General features: G+C 42.8%; 1 protein-coding gene across 1 annotated transcript in view; it reads left to right on the top strand.

Annotated features, from left to right (window-relative positions):
* The window catches only part of LOC117732975 (tyrosine-protein phosphatase non-receptor type 11-like), a 29,994-nt gene extending 13,103 nt beyond the window's left edge, over positions 1-16,891 (top strand). Inside the window, 15 exon segments of the mRNA XM_034536206.1 lie at positions 3,952-4,072; positions 4,074-4,147; positions 6,612-6,804; positions 6,926-7,042; positions 7,243-7,356; positions 8,602-8,698; positions 8,930-9,009; positions 9,207-9,362; positions 10,141-10,272; positions 11,384-11,538; positions 12,905-12,972; positions 13,079-13,230; positions 13,340-13,443; positions 13,570-13,695; positions 15,402-16,891. Of these exon segments, the coding sequence (XP_034392097.1) occupies positions 3,952-4,072; positions 4,074-4,147; positions 6,612-6,804; positions 6,926-7,042; positions 7,243-7,356; positions 8,602-8,698; positions 8,930-9,009; positions 9,207-9,362; positions 10,141-10,272; positions 11,384-11,538; positions 12,905-12,972; positions 13,079-13,230; positions 13,340-13,443; positions 13,570-13,657 (1,651 nt within the window). The 3' untranslated portion in view covers positions 13,658-13,695; positions 15,402-16,891.
* The last annotated feature ends 3,057 nt before the right edge of the window (positions 16,892-19,948 follow it).

Below are 19,948 nucleotides of genomic sequence, written 5' to 3'. Positions count from 1 at the left end.
GCCTGCCGTAGAACAGCCACGCCTATAACCCTTTTTTGTACAATTAACATGAGACGATTTTTAGCGAGCAAGCTACAACAAATATCTTTTGTATTAGTGATATGTAAAGATAGCATTAGGATACAGAAAACTCTTCATGTCTGATCCCCCACATCCAACTTATTGATGACACCGCTTGGGGGCTGGACTGTCAAAGAAGGACATTTTCAAATGTCAAATTTTTTCTTCATGTAGTCAACAACAGCCGTTTAGCTGCCAATAGCAGTTAAGCAGCAGAGTTAATCCGGGGGGTTGTTGTTTTCGACTGAACCTTCCCAGCGGCACAATGAGAAGCTATTGTTTGGTAGTTTAACCCCATGATATCGGTCGTCCGCTGAGCGAGTCGTTTTCGGTGACGCTGGTGATTGGGGACGACTGAAAGACTCCCTGGTTGTCTGAATTTGGTTACACGTCTTGGCTCCAATTGCCTAATCTTCAGAAGCTGAGGAATGATGCGTTGGTTTTATGCCTGGTTTTTCTTTTTTTCTGCTTTCACACCGCCTCAGGGCAAGCTCTTGAGACGGCGAGCATATTTATCTGATATAACATCTTGCATTTAATACCAGACTCCAACGAGCCTCCTTTAGGATTTAGGTGAAAAAAAATAAACCAGCGTAGTAGTCTGTAGAGACTCGAAAGGGGAATTGTAAATGCAGGCGAAAAACTTTATCACCCTCAATTTTGATAAGTGCGCCGAGTACGGTAAAAGGGATTTCTCAGTGGTTTCAGGCTGTATTGAGTGAAAAATGGTTTCAGGGCAAAGCGAGCAATAATGAGGTTATTCCGGGTCCACCCAGTTGTCTGTGTGTCTCATCTTATCACTGCATATAGGTAGTTTAGTCCGACTGATCCAAATACTGTACAGGCTTCAATGGTTCTGCTATAAGTTTTTGAACACTTAATCCTGCACACAGATGTGGTCCGCTAAGCTGCAGCTCCGTTCACATACAGACGCGCTGGGCAGGACTTTGTGACGCCACGTACGTAACCAGTTCATAGGACACTCGAGGAAAAAATTGTCTTGTATGCATCTACTGGATTTGTCTTTCCAGTAAAGCAGGATGCCATCGTATCACCAAAATAAATGCTTAGTAAAGATTGTTAGACTGTTGTTGGACTATATGCATATTCTGAGGACATACTGAATGCATACTTTGGGTTTTTTCTCGTTTTGCAAGTTGGTCTTCTAGGTCTTACTTACACTTACTTACAATTCACGACTTACACTAATAGGCTCAAATACATTTTATTTAGCATTTTTTGCACTTAGTAGTATTATTAGTAGTAGTGTGTTATTCAGCCATCACACACAATGCAATATATGAAGCCTATAATCAATCTAGTATACAGTATGACTAAAAAGGCAGATGGATAATGCTTATATATTCCTGTCCTACATTCTTATCAATTAAGTTAGCCTCAAGAAAATATAATGGAAAAAGAAAAGAAAAATATATTTCGATTTAAAACCATGTTTACACATCCTGACTTGATGGTATCACGTGTAACAAAAAGCAACATATCTGAGATCGATCCAGCGTGCTGCTGTCAGTGAACACTTATCATCATCATCATCATCATCATCGTCAAACGTGCACACCGATTTGGAAAGTACACAACTTCAGTCAGGAATAGGAAGTTCGTACTGCTCGCCGATGTGCATTATATTGGGACAGTTTGATGCTCCGTCCTCAAGCGTGAACGGTCTCGGGCCGCAGCGCTTGTTGATGTGTGACAACAAGATAGCGGGCCGGATCCTTTGTCCAAATGTTTGGATCCTGTGCGTCTGTCCATAAGACTTTCTGCTGCGCAAGAAATGTCATAATTTCTTCAGGCAGTTAATCTCCTACATGACTCGCATCACAGCCTATTTTTTAAGCTTGAATTTTGTGCAATGAATGGGATTAAATGGCGTCTAAACGGAGGGAAAACCTGCCTCGTTCTCATTTAAATGCGTGATGATGACAATTTGCTAAACGAGGAGGCTGAATTGGAATATGAGGCTACTGACTCAGTGTCTCAGCACAACCACACTTGAATTTAAACTATAAAGATATTTTCAGAATGAATGAATGAATTAATTAATTCATGCACCATGGTAGGATTTAGGAACCACAATTTTTTTTATTTGCCATGGAATGCTATTGTGAAGTCAATGTTTCACTGTGTTGAATTAGTTATTTTAGTGCATTTTGTTTTGTGGGTTGGTAGGATACAAATAGACTCTGGCACATCTAAATGAGCAATAGATTGTGTCCTGATGGAAGGATGCCAATCTAATCATAGTCACACCTCTTACTCTTCTTCTCTGAAGCATGGATAACAAAAAACATGAGGCTGACTTCTCTCTACAAAGAAAACTGCCGTATCATAATAAATCCATATAAGTTATCAGCCTGAAAGAGGCAGAGCGGGGACGGGAATGAAATTCGAATAGGACGTGTTTGGCTCGTTCCAGAGTTAAAGGCGTTAAACTCGGAGAGAGTGAGAGAGAGAGAAAAGAAAAAGGAGGGCTTTGGCCCCAAAAGGGGCCCTTCAACGGGGCCAGAGACCTGTGGCACCCTGCCAACAGCCACTAACTGAGCCATAAATCAATTACCAGGACATACTGGGAGATAGGGGTGGTGGGAAGGAGAGAGAGAAAGAGAGAGGGCTGGATATATAGGACAGAGCAAAGGAAGGAAAGGATTTACACTATGTTGAGTGGAAGGAAGGAAAAGAAGGAAAAATCAAAGGGAAATTCCACGAGAACAACGAGTAAAATGGTGGAGGGAAATATAATGTGTGCCATTTGATATCACCATTAGCTGATAATCAGTTTGCAGAGAGAGAGAGACTATGGTATCGACAAAGTAATGGCTATTGTGGATGACATAGTACTGACTAGCCCTCCGTCGTTTGTGTGTCATCACACTTAAATATGTTACAGGATGTTTTACTTACCTCTGCTGAAGAAACATGTCGGACCAAGTCACTGGGGATGGAAAATGGGGGAAAAAAGTACATTTAGTTCTTCACTTGCTTCCAGCCAACTAGATGTTATAGTGTGTGTCTGCGTGTGTGAGATGTGTGTGCACCTATTCAATCCAGTCAGAGGACTTTGAATATGCAAAGTGGAAGCCTACCAAATGTTTTCTGGCTGCATGCAATTTTCTTGTATTGTTCCGCAATCAAGATACAGCCGTCCTCCAAGTACATTAGATATGGAAAACTACAGAGTATTAAGAAGAAGGGATGATCCCCTCTGTGAGATCTGTGTTGTCGAAGGGAAAAATCCTTGGTGATAAAAAGGGATCAGTGTTTTTTTTTTTTTTTTAAATCACTGCGGCTTTGACGCCTCACGCTTTTCCTTCCTCTAGTAGCTTGTGGCACATTTGTTTAAATCATTATGGTGTTGGCAGGGTTACTCTTTTATATTGAACAGTAATGTCCATATTATCATCATTTATACATACAGTATTTGTAAGAAATGCTCCGGTGACCCTGAACAGGAGACTGATGGAGTAATGTCACCCCGTCTTCAGATTATTCAACGTGCTTTTGAGAAAATGAGGTCCAAAGTTCTAAAATGGGAGCAGATGGCTTGTGAAGCTGGGAATGTTGTATTGTATATGAATTCATGCTCTGTGAGTACGTGTGGGCGACAAAGTGGTTACAGTGCGGTCTTGATTTTGTTTGTGTGAGCATGAGAACATGTGTGTGGGCGGCTGTTTGTGTGTGTGTGTGTGTGTGTGTGTGTGTATGTATGTATGTATGTACATGCGTGTGTGTGTGCTGAGTGTTTTCTGCAGGGTCCAAGCAAACAAGAGGAAAATGCATAAAAGAAAGATTCCGAGGGCTCCTTTTTGTGAGCGAGTCCACCTCTCTTCACACGCACTGTAACTAACTAACTAACTCAATGTCTTCCCACAGGCGCTGCGATGAGGTGACACACATTAAGATCCAGAACTCGGGCGACTACTACGACCTGTACGGAGGCGAGAAGTTCGCCACGCTGGCCGAGCTGGTGCAGTATTACACCGAACAACAGGATCTTGCTGCGCGAGAGGAACGGCCATGTCATCGAGCTCAAGTACCCCCTCAACTGCAAGGACCCCACCTCCGAGAGGTGCCGACAAAACACCAACACTCGAGACGTGCAAACCAGCTCACGTTTGCATACAGCCGAGCTGTTCGGGGCCTTTAATAGTTGATCAAAGTTTAGCGTCCTCGGGATGCGTTTCCAGAGTGTCGCGCCTGAAGGCAGTTTTGAGATCTGTGTTAAAGAAAACAACTTATTCTAACATCTTAACAGTTGAACATTCAGAAGGTAAATTATTATTTATATAGGAGAAGTAGGAGGCAGATCTCCTTCATGTGTTTTCTGAGCCATCACTCAGGTTGATATGGTTAAAATGAATATCACAATATTGATAGAAATATGGTTGATCACATGTGGAATCTTCAAGGCTGATATTTCTTACAGTGAGTTATCCATTGTTAGTCAAATATCCGTTTAGTTCTGTTTTGGTCTCCACTAGCTCCAGAAAAATATCCATACTTCTGTAAAGAGATGGATAAATAGCTTATAGAGGGATTACAGGAGCTTTTTTCAGCAGTCACAACAAACATTTTGAACGGCAAAAACCTAATTTCCTGCATTCAATGAATTCTACTAAATTGATCTTCGACTCCAACCTCATCTGTGACATGTCTGTTCAAACGAAAATCATTTCTGCATTTATTTTCATTTTGTTAATGCACCGATATATGGTGGAAATGTTTCTATTTCAGAAAACACAAACTCCTCTGTCACACACTAGGAGACATAGCCCACACAGCTTTTTTTTTCTCACAAATGTGTCATGGTGAGTCATGAATGCTGTTTTCATGCCTCGTGTGGACGGCGCACACACGCCTCTCCTCATCCCCTTGTGAGTGAGGACGTAGGCCTGCTAAAAAGTTTGCGGGCCCCGCTCCTCCGGTGGCGTTTTTGAGACCGGTGTCTCCGTGCATTACTCATCGCCTTCCCGGCAGTGCCAGGCTGCAGGCCTGCGCGTAAGGCAGCCTTCGGAGACAATTTCCAGGCTGTACCGAATAGTTTGATGCTTTGAGGCTGCATTCATAACATTGAGACTCTAATTCTAGTCAAAATAAATAAATTGATGTAATCATTTCTCATAAAATATTCAGCTTGCATTATTCTGTACTCCAGCACGCCCACACATGAAACTCAGATGCACTTCTGTCCACGGGGCATAAACAGTGGGCAGATACCCAAATGCATCTTCAGACCAAGACTTAAGTGGAGGGCGCTGCTGTTCTTGTCTCCGCTCACCGAGTAGCCTCACGCCGTCGTCCTTTTCAGAGACTATGCAACGGTTGGACGCAGCTAAACGCTTCGTCACAGCGTACACAACCTTCACTTAAGTGGGAGCCGAAAGGGAGCCGGCGTGTTAATGCCAGGAACCCATCGCATACAGGAAGGAGTTCAGTAAAGCGACTCGATCGTATTCATATTATCGTTGGAAAATCATCAGTTTTCAGCTGTGTTTGGTATCGTCGCCTCCTGATGCACACCCCTCTGCAGCTACACATCTGCACATTGCAATGTGTGTATCTATGTTTCCACTGAGAACGGTCTGAGAACAACTTGTGATCTATGGTTACGGTTTGTGTGGGCTCCCCATTCTACATGCGTCCTCTTGTCGGAGCCTCCTCCACGCTCTTGCTCACCACACAGTGACAAAAATAAAAAGAAGCAATGCACACATGCAGGTTTTTCCATCTTACTGTAACCTCAGCAGCTGAGTGAAGCTGCAGCAACTCAAGAGACACTTTCCTTCTCGAGTAGGAGTCTACGCTCACAATGCACTTATAGATGCACGTTATGTTAAACCCTCACGCAACAATATGGGACTTTATTCGCCCCGCAAGGCAGGAAGCACATTGCTCATCCTCCCCCTCAGTTGGTCAAGTTTCCTTCGTAACTCTTGTTCCTTGTCTCAACATTTTGTCTGCTTTTCAACAGCATCTCGCTTTAGGCTGAGCTTCTCAGACAGTGAAGGCAGCCAGTCTAAAATAATCAACACTGATGTTCACTGTGTCTTTGAAATGGTTGCATGTTTCTTTTTGTTGTTCTTTGGTTTTGACCCTGAATTTCCATCACTTTAAGTGGCAAAATGACATTGTTAAAACAATGTGGACTATGTAAAAAGGGATATTTTCAGTGAATGAAAGCTTTTAAAACCCAATGAACACGAGCTGCTTGGCATAAATCATCAGACAGACGCAGTTCGAGACCAGCTGATGACGCATTGATCAGCTTAAAGGGCCAGATATTTCCCCCCAGGAGTTTTTAGAAGCCAAAAGCAGACCTAAAATGAGACTGAATACTGGACTTATTAAATTCACCTGTTGGCCAGAGCATGACGCCAACTGATTCAGTAACCAGCTAGATGTGTGATTACGCAAAGTTTCCTTCAAGTTGTTGGTTTGCACGTCCAGTCATCCAAGCTGTCAGATTGCCTGTCGCTGTTGTTTCACAGTTCACGTGTTGTCGCATCAAAGTGTGCTCTCTCCCTCCCGGCCAGGTGGTACCACGGGCACCTGTCCGGGCGAGATGCAGAGAAACTGCTCACGGACAAAGGCAAAGCCGGTAGCTTCCTGGTGCGGGAGAGCCAGAGTAAACCGGGCGACTTTGTTCTCTCAGTGCTCACCAACGAGGAGAAACACGACAACGTGGACCGCAAGACCAAGGTCACCCACGTCATGATCCGCTACCAGGTGAGATAACGCTCCCCTCTCCCCTCTCAGACCACATTAACTTTCGCACCTCAAGGAACTCCTCAGACCAGATGTTTCTGTCGCTGAACTGATGATGTCTCCCCCCGCCCTCGTCCAGCAGGACGGTAAATACGACGTGGGCGGCGGTGAGAGGTTCGAAACCCTGGCCGACCTGGTGGATCACTACAAGAAGAACCCCATGGTGGAGAAGAGTGGAATCGTAGTGCACCTCAAACAGGTATGGAGGAGGACAAAAGCATTGCGGGTACGGGGAATCTTCTGCATGCTGCACGATGTTGCAATATGCTGGTTAATTGAAACCACATCAAAATTGTGTTTTCACACTTGAGCTTTCGTTTTTTGTTGTAATAATCAGAACAACTTTGTTTTCCTCCCTTGACTCATTTTAATTTCCGTGTCCCAACGTGACGACGACAGCCCTTCAACGCCACGAGGATAAACGCAGCCAACATTGAGAACCGGGTACGAGAGCTCAACAAAGTAGCAGACAACTCCGAAAAACCCAAACAGGGATTCTGGGAAGAATTTGAGGTACGTAGCGTGAGTGAGACCAGCGCCAGAATCATGCCTTTCAATCGTGATTTTCTTTTTTTAAAGACATATCTGAAGGTCGGCTAAAGTCTTAATTTTGTTGATAATTTTGGAATCCCACTCACTTTAGATGCTCTGCTGCGTTTTAATTCCAAATTTGATGTCTTTCTTGCTTTTCCAGTAACGCAGGAGTATTTCCATAATGGTCCTTTGTCATGTACATTTCATATATTATACCAAAGGCAACTGCTAAGCTATTTGTGCAGATTTGATGCGAGTTATTTGTATACTTGTCTATCAAAGGAAACTCAAATGTATTCATGCTGTCTTCACCTTTTTGCATCATGGTTTTGAAGCTTATCTTGTTACATGCTCTTATGTCTGTATTTCTCATTTTCAACCAGCAGGTCATTGATGTGAATCAATTACATTGTGTCAGTGCCTGTAATTATTCTATCAGTTATACATATAACCTGTAAAATATGATTTTGTATTTATTGGCCCAAAGCTAGGTTTTGTACATGTAAAGATCGTAGTTACTGTTTAGGATCTGTTTTGTTTTTTTATTTCCTGCCCTAGGTTACAAACTTTATTGAGGTACAAATCCTTTTCAAATGAATTAAAATCACTTTACTGCGTCCTCTGTGCTGAAGCGGGTGAGGGTGACACAATACACATAACATACACAATATTATGCCAGATAGATGAGCTATTATCTGGTCTATCTGGCTTTGTTTTAGGGCAAATAACTGCTCATATTACTACGGCTAAAGAACAAATGCATCCAAAATGAATTCTCAGAGAGGGAATGACAGAAGAGCTTTTGAGACTCCGTCCGGAAACTCTTTTCCTCTCAAAGTCTCCAACCTGAACACTCATGCGTGCAGTATTTCTGCTCATATACTCACTCCAGGGTGACCCCTACTGCATTAAATGCTCATTACACTTTTCAAATTAAATGTGCCCTTCGCACCAAGCAAAATGATGTTCAAATTCACTGTTTCTCCAAACCAAAACGCGATTGTGTTCTTCTCAGCCTTTGTCAGTGCGTTGCTGTATATCTGGCGGAATTGCAGCCACCTGTTGACCAGGGGAATTGTGTGAAACTACTGGCAGGAATGTCTGAGTCTAAAACCTCAGAATTAGTAGTTTATCTAGTGCATATTCTTTTGTTTTCAACTCTGTTAAAAAATGTTTTTAAACTGTCTGACTTTCTCATTTGTTTCTCTCGTCTTCAACTACCAGGTACTTCAGCAGCAGGAATGCAAACTGCTGTATCCCCGGAAAGAAGGCCAGAAGCCAGAAAACAAGAGTAAAAACAGATACAAGAATATCCTCCCCTGTGAGTCACGCAGCAACCTGCCATTTCCTGTCTCTCCAACTTCCTGTGGAAAGAATGACACAAATATACATCAGACAACATGGAGGCCTCAGCAGACTGTGAAGATCTTTACTTTGATAGCTCGCAGCCAATTGATATTAGTTTTGCAACAAAAACAAACCCACCATCCATGATCTCAGAAAACGGTAGACATGTTGTTGTGCGCCGTTCACAGTTTGACTTTGTTTTCAGTCGACACAACTCGGGTGGAACTCAGGGAGACGGATCCAGATGTTCCTGGTTCAGACTACATCAATGCCAACTACATCAGAGTGAGTCTTCTCCGCAGTACGCCGGGTCAATAACTGTAGATTCCCAAAAGATGGCATTGATGCACAATGTTCACGTAAAAGGAATTGCCAATGGGCAATAGTACCAAAGTCATGCATATATCATCCAGTAAAATAAACAACCTGTTTTATAAGTAACGTGACTCAATTGTGTCCGTGTCATTGCCTGCGCTGTACAGAGTATGCACGAAGAGGGGAGCCTCGTGGACGAGGGCAAGGTTTTCATCGCCACCCAAGGGTGCCTACAGAATACGGTCGTCGATTTCTGGAAGATGGTGTATCAGGAGAATACGCACGTCATCGTCATGACCACGAAGGAGATCGAGCGAGGGCGGGTGAGCAACCGGCACCGACACACAATGCTCGTAGTTCAGCCGAGGGCCTGTAAGAGATAATGATCCATATACATTATGTTGTACTCGAAAGGTAAGTTAATCGAAAAGAAATGTTTCTGTAAATGATGTTTCCAAGCAAGTAGCTTTTCTTTTCTCTCCCCAACTTTTTTCTCTCTTTATTTTGTGTGTGCTTTCTGTTGCATGTACTCCTTAATGGGCTCTCTGTTGCAGTCCTTACTGCATTGCCGTTGATTGCTTGTAATGATGGAACTCGAGGGAACACCCGCTTCTACAACACAAAATCCATTACGCTAGTCGAGTGTAGTTAATCTCGAAGTTGCCTTAACAACCAGATTGGTCACAATAACGAACCAAGTGCTGAGTCAGGAAACGAGGGGGACACAAAGTCCCAGTTGTTTCAAGTTCCAAATCCGCACTGCTTGTCAACCATTTTGTTCCCCCATTCTCAGTTTAAGGACAGTACTTGAAGAGAGTGAGAGATAGAGAGGGGTGTGTGTGTGTGTGTGTGTGTGTGTGTGTGTGTGTGTGTGTGTGTGTGTGTGTGTGTGTGTCTGTGTGTGTGTGTGTGTGTGTGTGTGTGTGTGTGTGTGAAGACGTACAAGGATATTATGACAGTTAAGCTGATTGGAAAGCTGCTTGAGATGAGCTCTTTTTTTTTATATCCTAATACCCACCAACCTCTCTCTGCCCTCTCCATCGTTCTCTCTCTCTCTCGCTCTCTCTCTCTCTCCCTGTGTGTTTTTCTCTTCCGATTTAGAACAAATGTGTCCGTTACTGGCCCGACCTCCACGGCACCAAGGAGTTCGGGAAGGTGCTGGTGAGGAACGTGGACGAGCGGCCCGCGCAAGACTACATCTTGAGGAAGCTGGAAGTGACCCGTCTGGACCGGGTAGGGAAAGCCGTGTGCTCAATCTGAGCTGACCCACTGACCTGGGGTCAGATCATCTCGCCCATCTCACACACACACACACACACACACACGATCCTACAGCACGCGCTCGTGTTTACTCGAGGATCAACTGCACGCATCTCATGAATAGCAAATAGAGGAACAGGTAGAAGAAGGCAGAAGAGAGACATGGTTTTCTTGCATGCCAGGGAATAAGATAAAAAGAAGATTTGACTTTAGAGTTGTTCTTTTATACAAAAGTACAACAAGGAGCAAACTGAGGGTTGTTGTGTGTGCAGTGTCACTTTCCAATTAATGCTTTATAGAAGCTATGGTGGTTGATCAGTTTGAACTTCATTCAAAAGGGAGGATTTGATATTGGTATGTAATGTCTGAGATGAAGCTGGCAATATTGGATTTCCAAAAAATGCCCCCGCACCCATAGCGATGCTTCTTTTTAACCTTTGTGTTTAGGTGTTTGTTAATACATCACTCGCTCTCCATCAATCAAGAATTCCTGTCAATCTCCTGGAAAAGCAGGAGACTCGGGTGCACAGTGTCATCCTTCCACGTTTCTGTTTTGTTTCACTGAAACATGTTTTATTTAGGAGGAGTTTGTAATCCTTTACTTCATATTGGTCCCTCCGCTGTAAGAAATTAGGGACAGAATCCACAAATCCCTTTTTGCACAAAAACATTTTCCAGCATTCCCGGCTGCTCTTAGCACCGACGTAATTGCAATGCTGCTACAATTACAGCAACAGAGTCTGCATGTGTCCACCAGAGAGTATCCCTCCATTACAGTACAGCAAGTCAAAGGCAACACAAAGATGACATTTCATAGCGATTGTGATTTTGGGAAGAAATAAAAACTAAAAAACACTTGAATTGGCTAAATCAAACTACTGAAGCATCCTATTAGCTTTGGCTAAACTTTGTAAACCATGCTTGGAATAAGTGTTGTGGATTTAGTACCCTATTCCTTTCTGTAAGCCTTTTAATGAGCACTGCAGATCCATTATGGAGAGGAAGGAGGAGGAGGACCACGTGGCAGAGTACATGTTACATACCCAAAGTCAACATCATTAAAATAAAAAAATCTTTCTTGTAGAAGGAGCCTCTGAGGTACATCTGGCACTACCAGTACCTGAGTTGGCCGGACCACGGTGTGCCCAATGAGCCCGGCGGCGTCCTCTGGTTCCTGGAGGAGGTCAACCGCACCCAGAGTACCATTCCAGACACCGGACCCATCGTCGTCCACTGCAGGTACAACCGGTTTTACAATAAGCGTGGAGTTTGGATTACAGAAACTGGTCACAAGGTTTGGTCCCGAGTTAGATATTGTCGGTTCAGGTAGAAGTAGAGGTCATATGGTCAGAAGGTTTGGTCGTAAGTTAATCTTTGTCGCTGAGGTAGAAGGCGAGGGGATCTGCCAACACGGCTCTTCAGCAGTTGTAAAGACATACGTGGCTCTCTGGAACATTGGACTTCCAGAAGTAGATGAAAACAGGAGAGTTGATCCTGGTCCTTCTCTGAAGTTAGATCTAATCTAACAGGCAAGTACTTTTGTCCTTCTCTGTGTTGACTCCTATTTTCTACAACATGGCAAAAATGATTGTGGAAACTTTGCCCGCTATATGAATGTATGAAATGAGGATTTAATTGGCCACTTGGGTGTGCTATAATTAAGGTTAACACTTTTCCCTACTTACCGGCATTATGTCTACACCCAACTAGCGCCATCAAAACCTAATTCTAAAGACATGGTTATCAGTAAAGTAGTACAAGCACATTGTTAATTGAATGTGTGTTACTTTAAGTAACTGTCAGAGAAAGCTCTGCTTTCATCAGTTGCCCTATATTACGCCATGTAGACTAATCAGCAGGAACTATTTGAAATGGCACAATCTTATTTAGTTATGCTCTAGATCTTTTCAGATTTCACAGCAGACGATTGTAATAATACACGTTATTCTTTATAGCACCTCTCGTACAATAAGTGCTTTACAATAAAGAACAATAGACATGTTATTAACATACAATAGGGATAGAATGCCTTAATTAATTTGAAATGAGGTGGAAAATTAACACACACTTGATTTAAATATAATTACAATTAAAATGGAATACATGGATACAATAATACAACACAGAGTAAAACCCACTGGATAATGACAATAATACCAAGATCAGTAGCAGCGTTCAGCCACATCAATACAAACTGCAGCAGCATCAACGGGTCTCATTCTCTTTGACCTTGTTCTCGTCTTCTGTTGATAGGAAATGAATGTTGCAATAGATTTTTCCATTTGGTGTTTCACGTATTTACTTAATACACACACGATGACAGATCGGCTGCTGACACATTCACATTGTTATTGTGGTGGAGAAACAACACTTGAGTTGAGTCTAGAGGCTCTAACAATTTTTGTATATGTGACGCAACAACAAACTCAAGTTTACTGCTATCAGCAAGTGAACGCGTATATTTCATAACTTTCATGTGTCTCTTCCATTGTCTTGGATGGGAAAGTTCTTGATACTTATGTAACACTCTTCACAACTATGTGGATCAAATCAAATATGCTGTTTTATAAGTAAGTACTTGACACTGACGCTTATTCCCCTACAGTGCAGGCATCGGCAGGACAGGCACCATTATCGTCATTGACATCCTAATTGACGTGATTAACCGCCAAGGTGGGAGCCTCAAATATGAAACTGACCCACTTTTTTAATATTTTGAAATCTCAATGCTGTTTCGCTAGCTAATTTCTGGCCGCGTGCGTACATGTGCGTGTTTAAGGTCTAGATTGCGACATCGACGTGCCTAAGACCATCCAGAGGGTGAGGCAGCAGAGGTCGGGCATGGTGCAGACTGAAGCCCAGTATAAGTTCATCTACATGGCTGTGCAGCAGTACATAGACACGGCTCAGAAGAGAGTGGAGGAGGAGCAGGTACAGCATCAAGAGAGACATTGAACTCTCACAAACTGTCTTTTAAAACCTGGATGTATTTTTGAATAGTCTCGTTACTGAGTCTGATTCATGTTTTGTCCCTTTGCAGAGGAATAAGATGAAGGAGAGGGAATATTCTAATATCAAGTATCCCCAGATGACCAACTCGAGGTCCAAGCCCAACGTGGCATCATCGCGCTCCTCTTCTGTGGTGTAAGTCTGACGCATACCATAATAAGGTGGCCACTGACATGCTGATTGAACATGTGATCGCAGGACATGGAGCAGAGGAATGGGTTTGAGTTGAATAGTGGATGTCTTTGCTGTGTGTTGTTGTAGGATGACAAACGATGACTCGTCGAGTGTTTACGAGAACATCAACTTTAAAAGCCCTCAGACGTCTTTCAGCAGCAACACCAGGAGATAAACCGCTGTGGACCTCCGCTTCTCTCTGACTGCCTCTCTGTAAGTACTTTACAAAGAGTTTGTACTGAAATACATTCTGCCTCTTTAGTTTAAAAACTGGCATTCAAACAAGCATTTTTCAAAGGTAAAAAAAAAAGAAAAGAAGGCCGCAAGCTAGTAAACATGGAATAATGCTGGATCTTTTTAAAAAAAAATTTATGGCATTGTAAATGTTTTATGTGGAAGAACATGTGCTCAAAGCTTCTGCAAACATAAAGACAGAGAGTTAAGTGTCTTCCAGTGAGTCAAATTCATTATATACGGGGGATGTTTCCTTTATTTTTTATGGTTTAAATTATAGTGGTTATTAGAGCGGTTGAGTTCTTCTAAAAGAACACATGAGCTCCCATTAAAGCAAATAAGATTCCATTTAGGCTCAAATTATAATCAGCCTTAATTCTCATTAATTTCTCTCTCTTACTGGTTAATAAAGCAGACGGGGAACCCAGTAGTGATGACTGCAGATGACCCTAAACCAGAGCCATGACTCAAAGCCAGTGAGTCATGGCTCCGGTCGATGAACCTGGAAATCCTTTTACCTTACTCGGAGAATGTGTGTGTTGATATTTGTATGCGGAGAGCTTGAAATGAAGAAAAAGGAGTCTTGAGAGAGTGTTCAATTTTACAGATTAAATTCTTTGAGTGGGTTGGACTTCTGCTTCTATTTTGGCTGAAAGAGGTCATGATTAATCTTTGCTAACGTGGATTCTTCTTTGGGTATCGGCACACCTCGATATTTCAGTGTAGTTTGGGCCACTTTCAAATCAAATTGAATGTGCAGTTGTTTTGACGGAGTATAGTTAAAATGTATTATAGTGACAAGTACACATTTGTTTACATCTGAGCAGCGGGGTTTTTTTGTACAGTGTACTAATATCTGTACTGATTAGCGGAGAAGCTGGGGAACGACCAAGAATTGATATTGTTCTAAATCTGTCTCATTAAGTTGTGTTTAGTGTCTGTAGAAGACTCTCAGACTTTTAAAGAAATGCCAATTTATTCCGTTTTGATTTATTCTTTTGTAAATTGTGCTATCCACCTATTGCTTCTGTAGTTTCCTTGACAGCAGCCAGGTTTGGTTATCCAAAAGTAGTTTTCATTGTTCAGATGTGCATAAATGACCTTGAAAGATGTTAGAAATGTCACAGATGTTTTTGAAGGCTAATTTACTACCCTACCCTGGTTGGTTTATTGGCCAATGATTAACAACAAATTACAGGCCAGAAATAACAAATGTATGTCCACCAGACAAAATAACTCAGTCGGACTCACATTTAGATGGTTTTGCACATTAATTTGGGTATCTGGAGTGCCTACCGACCCACAAATTGCAAAATTACACAATTCAGTCCCACAATATTTTCGCTGGTTGCCTAGATACTAATGCGACATTGCCCTCTTTTCGATGTCGCATTCAGGCTCCTTAAAATATCCCTGCTTCCATCTGAGTATCGCCACCCACAGCATGATGATTATTATTATTATTTATTTTTTGGGGAGTTTGCTTAAAGAGACGGTCGCGTATCAGAAAAACAATTTGTTTCTTGGTGAAAATATGAACTTACTAAATGAGCATGATTATGTCTCCTTTAAACCTCCCATTCAAAGGCATGCCTTTCGCTCCATGCCATGAATTACGTCAGGTCCCAGTGTTCATGATTCAAAGTGGCACCAGCCATTTGCCCGTCTGTCTGTGTTTGCTTCAGTTCCAGCAGAGGCGTCGCTTCATCGGCGGACAGAAACGCCCACGAGGGAGCGCGTCGCTCTGCCGACACCCGACACCAGCGGACCCGTCCTGGGCTGGAGGTGGTGAGCTGCCCGTCCTGCTGGACCGTCTGGAGTCCAACCGCACCCTCCATGGAGAGGATGCCTCTACAGCGTGGTGCTCTCGCTCAGGGCCCCTGCCCCCCCCTCTTTCTCCCCCATTACCTCTCCAGCCTCTCCCTCTCTTAACCAGCGCAAGTGCCTTGTCACAAGATGTGTCTGTAAATCTAGCCTCCCCCTAACCTGCTGTTACACCTCTACTGTTACTACTTTCCGTGTCCTGGGCATCCAATTTAACGCGAGACAGCAAGAGGGATATGAAACATGGAGTCCGTCCCGGCCTGAACCGAGCAGAACCGTACGGGCCCCAAGGAGAGGTCAAAGCCGAGCTTTCTTCTCTGTCTGCCTGCTGCCAGAAGGCACTCTGTTTGCTTTCCCTCTTTCTCCGTCTTCGCTGGCTTTCATTTGAACTCAAACCCTCAGACTGTTTTTGCTCTCCAGCTGTGGTGGTTATTAACGTGGCTGCTGAGTGATAGCAAGGGCAGTTATGTAACCTGCTGTAGGACCCTGAGGCACAGGCAAGGCAAGCAAGCCATCTTCCTCAAAATTGACACAATAATTTCAGGTTCTCATATATAGATTTATTTTCTTTTTTGAAGATGTGACTGATTGTCAAAGTTTTCTTTTTGTTAAAGAGTTTATGTAATCTCAAATCAGACATTCTGTACTTGAACAGAGCTTGAGGCCATTTGTGGTTTACTTCTTGTGGTTATAGGAACATAAGCACAAGAAGTCCTGTCTGTCATCTGAACGTGGTCTCCAGCTGGGCCCCCTTTGAGTACAAACTCATGTGTAGTTTTTATCATTTTTTGTGGTTTAGATTAATATTCTTGGTATTATATATACATATACACACTAAAGTGGAAAAGGTCACTTTGAAAGCACAATTGTAGTCTGATTTAGCCGTAGATTGTAAAAGTAGTTTGAAGTTCACATTGGACCGGGAGGTGGGGAGGATTCCTGAATGGACGTTTGGAGTTTAGCGTGGCTTACGCTTCGTTGTCCTCGTTAATCGGCACGTCTGATGCAGTTCAACATCTGTCGGAGGAGATCGTCACAAGGAGACACGGGAAAGAGGGGGAGGCGATTACAGATGGCCATCTGCCTGAGATTGAAGAATAGATTTGACTCCAAAAAGTAATTTAGAAGATGGCCATAATCCGGCTTGATGATGGTGGGGCGAGTAAGCCGACGTCACTGATGCTGATGTGATAACGAAGAAGGTGGTGCCGTGGAGCACTGAGCCCTCTGCACTGTCTGCCAGATTGTTTGCTATTTTTAGCCTCCGGGGTCGGCACCAAAATACTCAAATACAATCGCAGATGCGTCGGTGAAATCTGACCGAGTGCTTTTAAAAGGTAATGACGTAATATCCTGATATTTAAAAAAATGTCAATGTTTCTCACAATAGGAATTCGTCATGATAATGTGCGTTTAGTCTACCTTTTTATTTAATTTAAATATATATATATTTTTAAAGCTTGAATGAGTTGCACCTGTCGGTGTTCTTTGTGCTCGGACCATTCCTCCTCCTCCTCCTCAAGGTCGCTCAAGGTGGACTCGCCTTGTTTCCAATAGGCCGGTTTCTGCTGCTGCAACCCGTGACCCTTCAAGATAAGTGTAATCGGAACGTACCGGAACAACAGTGCTCAGTCACTGCACTCTAATAAACAGTCATTTTAACCTGTCGACCTTGCGGGCGCTGTTGTTATTAAGCAATAGCAGTCGTATCGGCCTGAGCGACGAGCGAGATCCGTTTCTTTATTTTTTCTCAAGGCTCACTCACACAAGCACAGAGTCGTATTTATTAAGGTCCCAGTTGGAGTCTGGTCTGTACAGATGTCCGTCACATGTCCGTCAGCATGGAGAGCTTTCCCGGTGAACATTGTTGCCAATGTGTGTTTTTAATGGTTGATTCCTTTTGTGAATAAAAAGCTGTTTATGAAGTGTGAGTAGCTGATGCCCCGTGTCAGTGAAGATGTCTAGAAACATATGCTGCACCACTTGATGGACTTCACTTGAGTTGGGACAATTACGATGTGTGGATCCTTCAGGTCTTTTTGATTTGTCTTTTCTTTGTCTTTTTTCTTTTTTCCTGATCTCTGTCCTCTGAACGGCAGATGACTGTTTTTTTTTTGTAAATTAGTTGCTGTGTTTCTCAACCATCTTGCGCTATAGAGAATTTAGATTTTTATTGTATTTCACTTTGCCTCGATGGGTCAAATCTTTTTATTTTATTTTTTTCATGATATAATGATGAAACATCAATACTTGAAAGTGTGAAACTGCTGAAACTTTGGCCTCAGGCTGCGTGTGGATGTCCATTAATTTGTTTATTTTAAAATAGGTTTTTTTTTTCTAATTCAATGTTTTATCCACTCTTGCATTTTGTATTGTGTCTGAATTAATATTATGACTATTATTTTATTATTGGTGTAATTTCACCATTGATGAGTACATTTTGGCTCCGAGTTGAACCAGCATACGTGGAGGTGTGCAGTAGTAACACGGTATATTTCTTTCTGCTCGTCCTCTTCCATTTACTTGAACATAATGTCGATGTCTTCTTGTTGTGATTGCTCGTGTCTCATGTTGGTTGCAGTATGTCTGAAGTGAGTAGTGGTCTACTGAGTGCTCCCATGGTGTCTTCTCCTCTTCTCGCACTGGGCTCTGCCCGGACGCCTTTTCTTTCTTCTTCTTCTTTGCTGTATAGCATATCATATAGTTTAATAAAGATCTACGATGGCACTATGTTAAGTTACACATTTCTGTTGCGTTTGCTTGTGAACCCACAGGGGCAGTTTTTTTTAGTTTTTTACTCCGGTGAAGACAAATGACAAATCCACTTTTGGAAAAAAAAAGTCCCAAAGGTAGCAGCAGGTGAGGCGGGACAGCGTGGTATGAAGATGTGTCTCTCCATCGTATCCCCCGTGTTAACTCCTCGGTTGGATAAAAGTGAACATTGAGAATATTGCCCATTGAGTGCAAGTTGGCTAATATTCATATTGAGAAAGCGAGTCGGGAAATGTGTTCCAGAAAAACACAATTTTAAACGATAACGACGATTATTTCACGGCTGGAGGGGCCTGTCGAAATCGTGCTTCAGAACAGATCTGCTATTTTCCCCAAGCCGCATTTGGTTTTGAATAAAACTGTTTTCAATGGTGCTGCTATCCACAAGGAAATGTTTATTCTGCTATATTCAAAGTGAAGAATACAACTGTAACACAGAGACACCTTCATAATAGGCCTCTACTTTGAAAATGTGAATTGTCCAGTAAAGGCCCAGAGCGAAATGAAAACAAGCTTTTATTCCTTCTTTTACATACAATATATATTACCGTCTTCTTTTTTTTATATCTTTAATCATTGAGGAAAAGAACAAATCAATTTTAAAGCTATCACTGGGCCTTCTTTTTTATTATTATTATTATTAACCAAACCATGTTTACTGGCAGTTGACACGGGGCTCCAGGAAGTAGCACTTCTTTTTCTTCGGCACTCCTAAAGGATTAAACGTAAAATGGCTAATCGACCCTCTGTCGTAAACGAGCTATTTGGAAAAACCCCTCATCTAAACTTTTCCTTTGTCTGCCGCTCCTGCTCCAGGAATAAATACGGGCAAAGGAGGGCTTCCGGTTTCATAGTGCTGGGTTTACGGGCCAGAGGGGGAGGAAATGACAAACGGCGGTCAGTAAACCGCGTCGGAAAGTTGACCCCGTGACCAACACGTTTTAATTTCCGCTCGGGCGCGTCAGGAGCTGCGTGTTATTTGAGGAGAATTTAATACACCTGCTGTTCAGAGATTAAACCACTAACTGATGCTGCAGTAAATTTAGTTTTGAAGACGTGGAGAAAAATGTATGAACATGACAGATCACAATAAAAATGATATCAATCAAAATAATGAGGCTGTCGGGCACAAATGTTTTGTTATTTCCCAGAAACGGGATCGGAGTCAATACCTCACTTTATTATTATTTTATTATAGTGCTGTAAACGATGACATATAAAAAATGCACAAGTCACATGTACTGCATAAGTTTAAGTTTGCGGTTGGCACATTGGGTTTACATTAACTTTCTTTTGGTAAAGACCTTTTTTAATTTATTTTTTACAATAAACTTGCTTATTTGTTATTACCCAACCACATATGTTCAAAGCAGAGTTTAGTTCTAAATTTGAAGCCATATTACACATTACCCCAAATTTTCGTGAAAATTGGTGCAGTCCGTGTTGCTTTTATCTCGGTCCCCTGTCTTTTAAAAACAAAAACAACTCTGTGGGGGGGGGGGGGGGGGGGGGGGGGGGGGGGGGGGGGGGGGGGGGGGGGGGGGGGGGGGGGGGGGGGGGGGGGGGGGGGGGGGGGGGGGGGGGGGGGGGGGGGGGGGGCATTAAACTCCAACATCTTCAAATCTGAGGTGTTGAC

The sequence above is a fragment of the Cyclopterus lumpus genome, chromosome 7 (assembly GCF_009769545.1).
Source record: "Cyclopterus lumpus isolate fCycLum1 chromosome 7, fCycLum1.pri, whole genome shotgun sequence".
Classification (NCBI taxonomy): Eukaryota; Metazoa; Chordata; class Actinopteri; order Perciformes; family Cyclopteridae; genus Cyclopterus; species Cyclopterus lumpus.
This window is presented reverse-complemented; position numbering and strand designations above follow the sequence as displayed.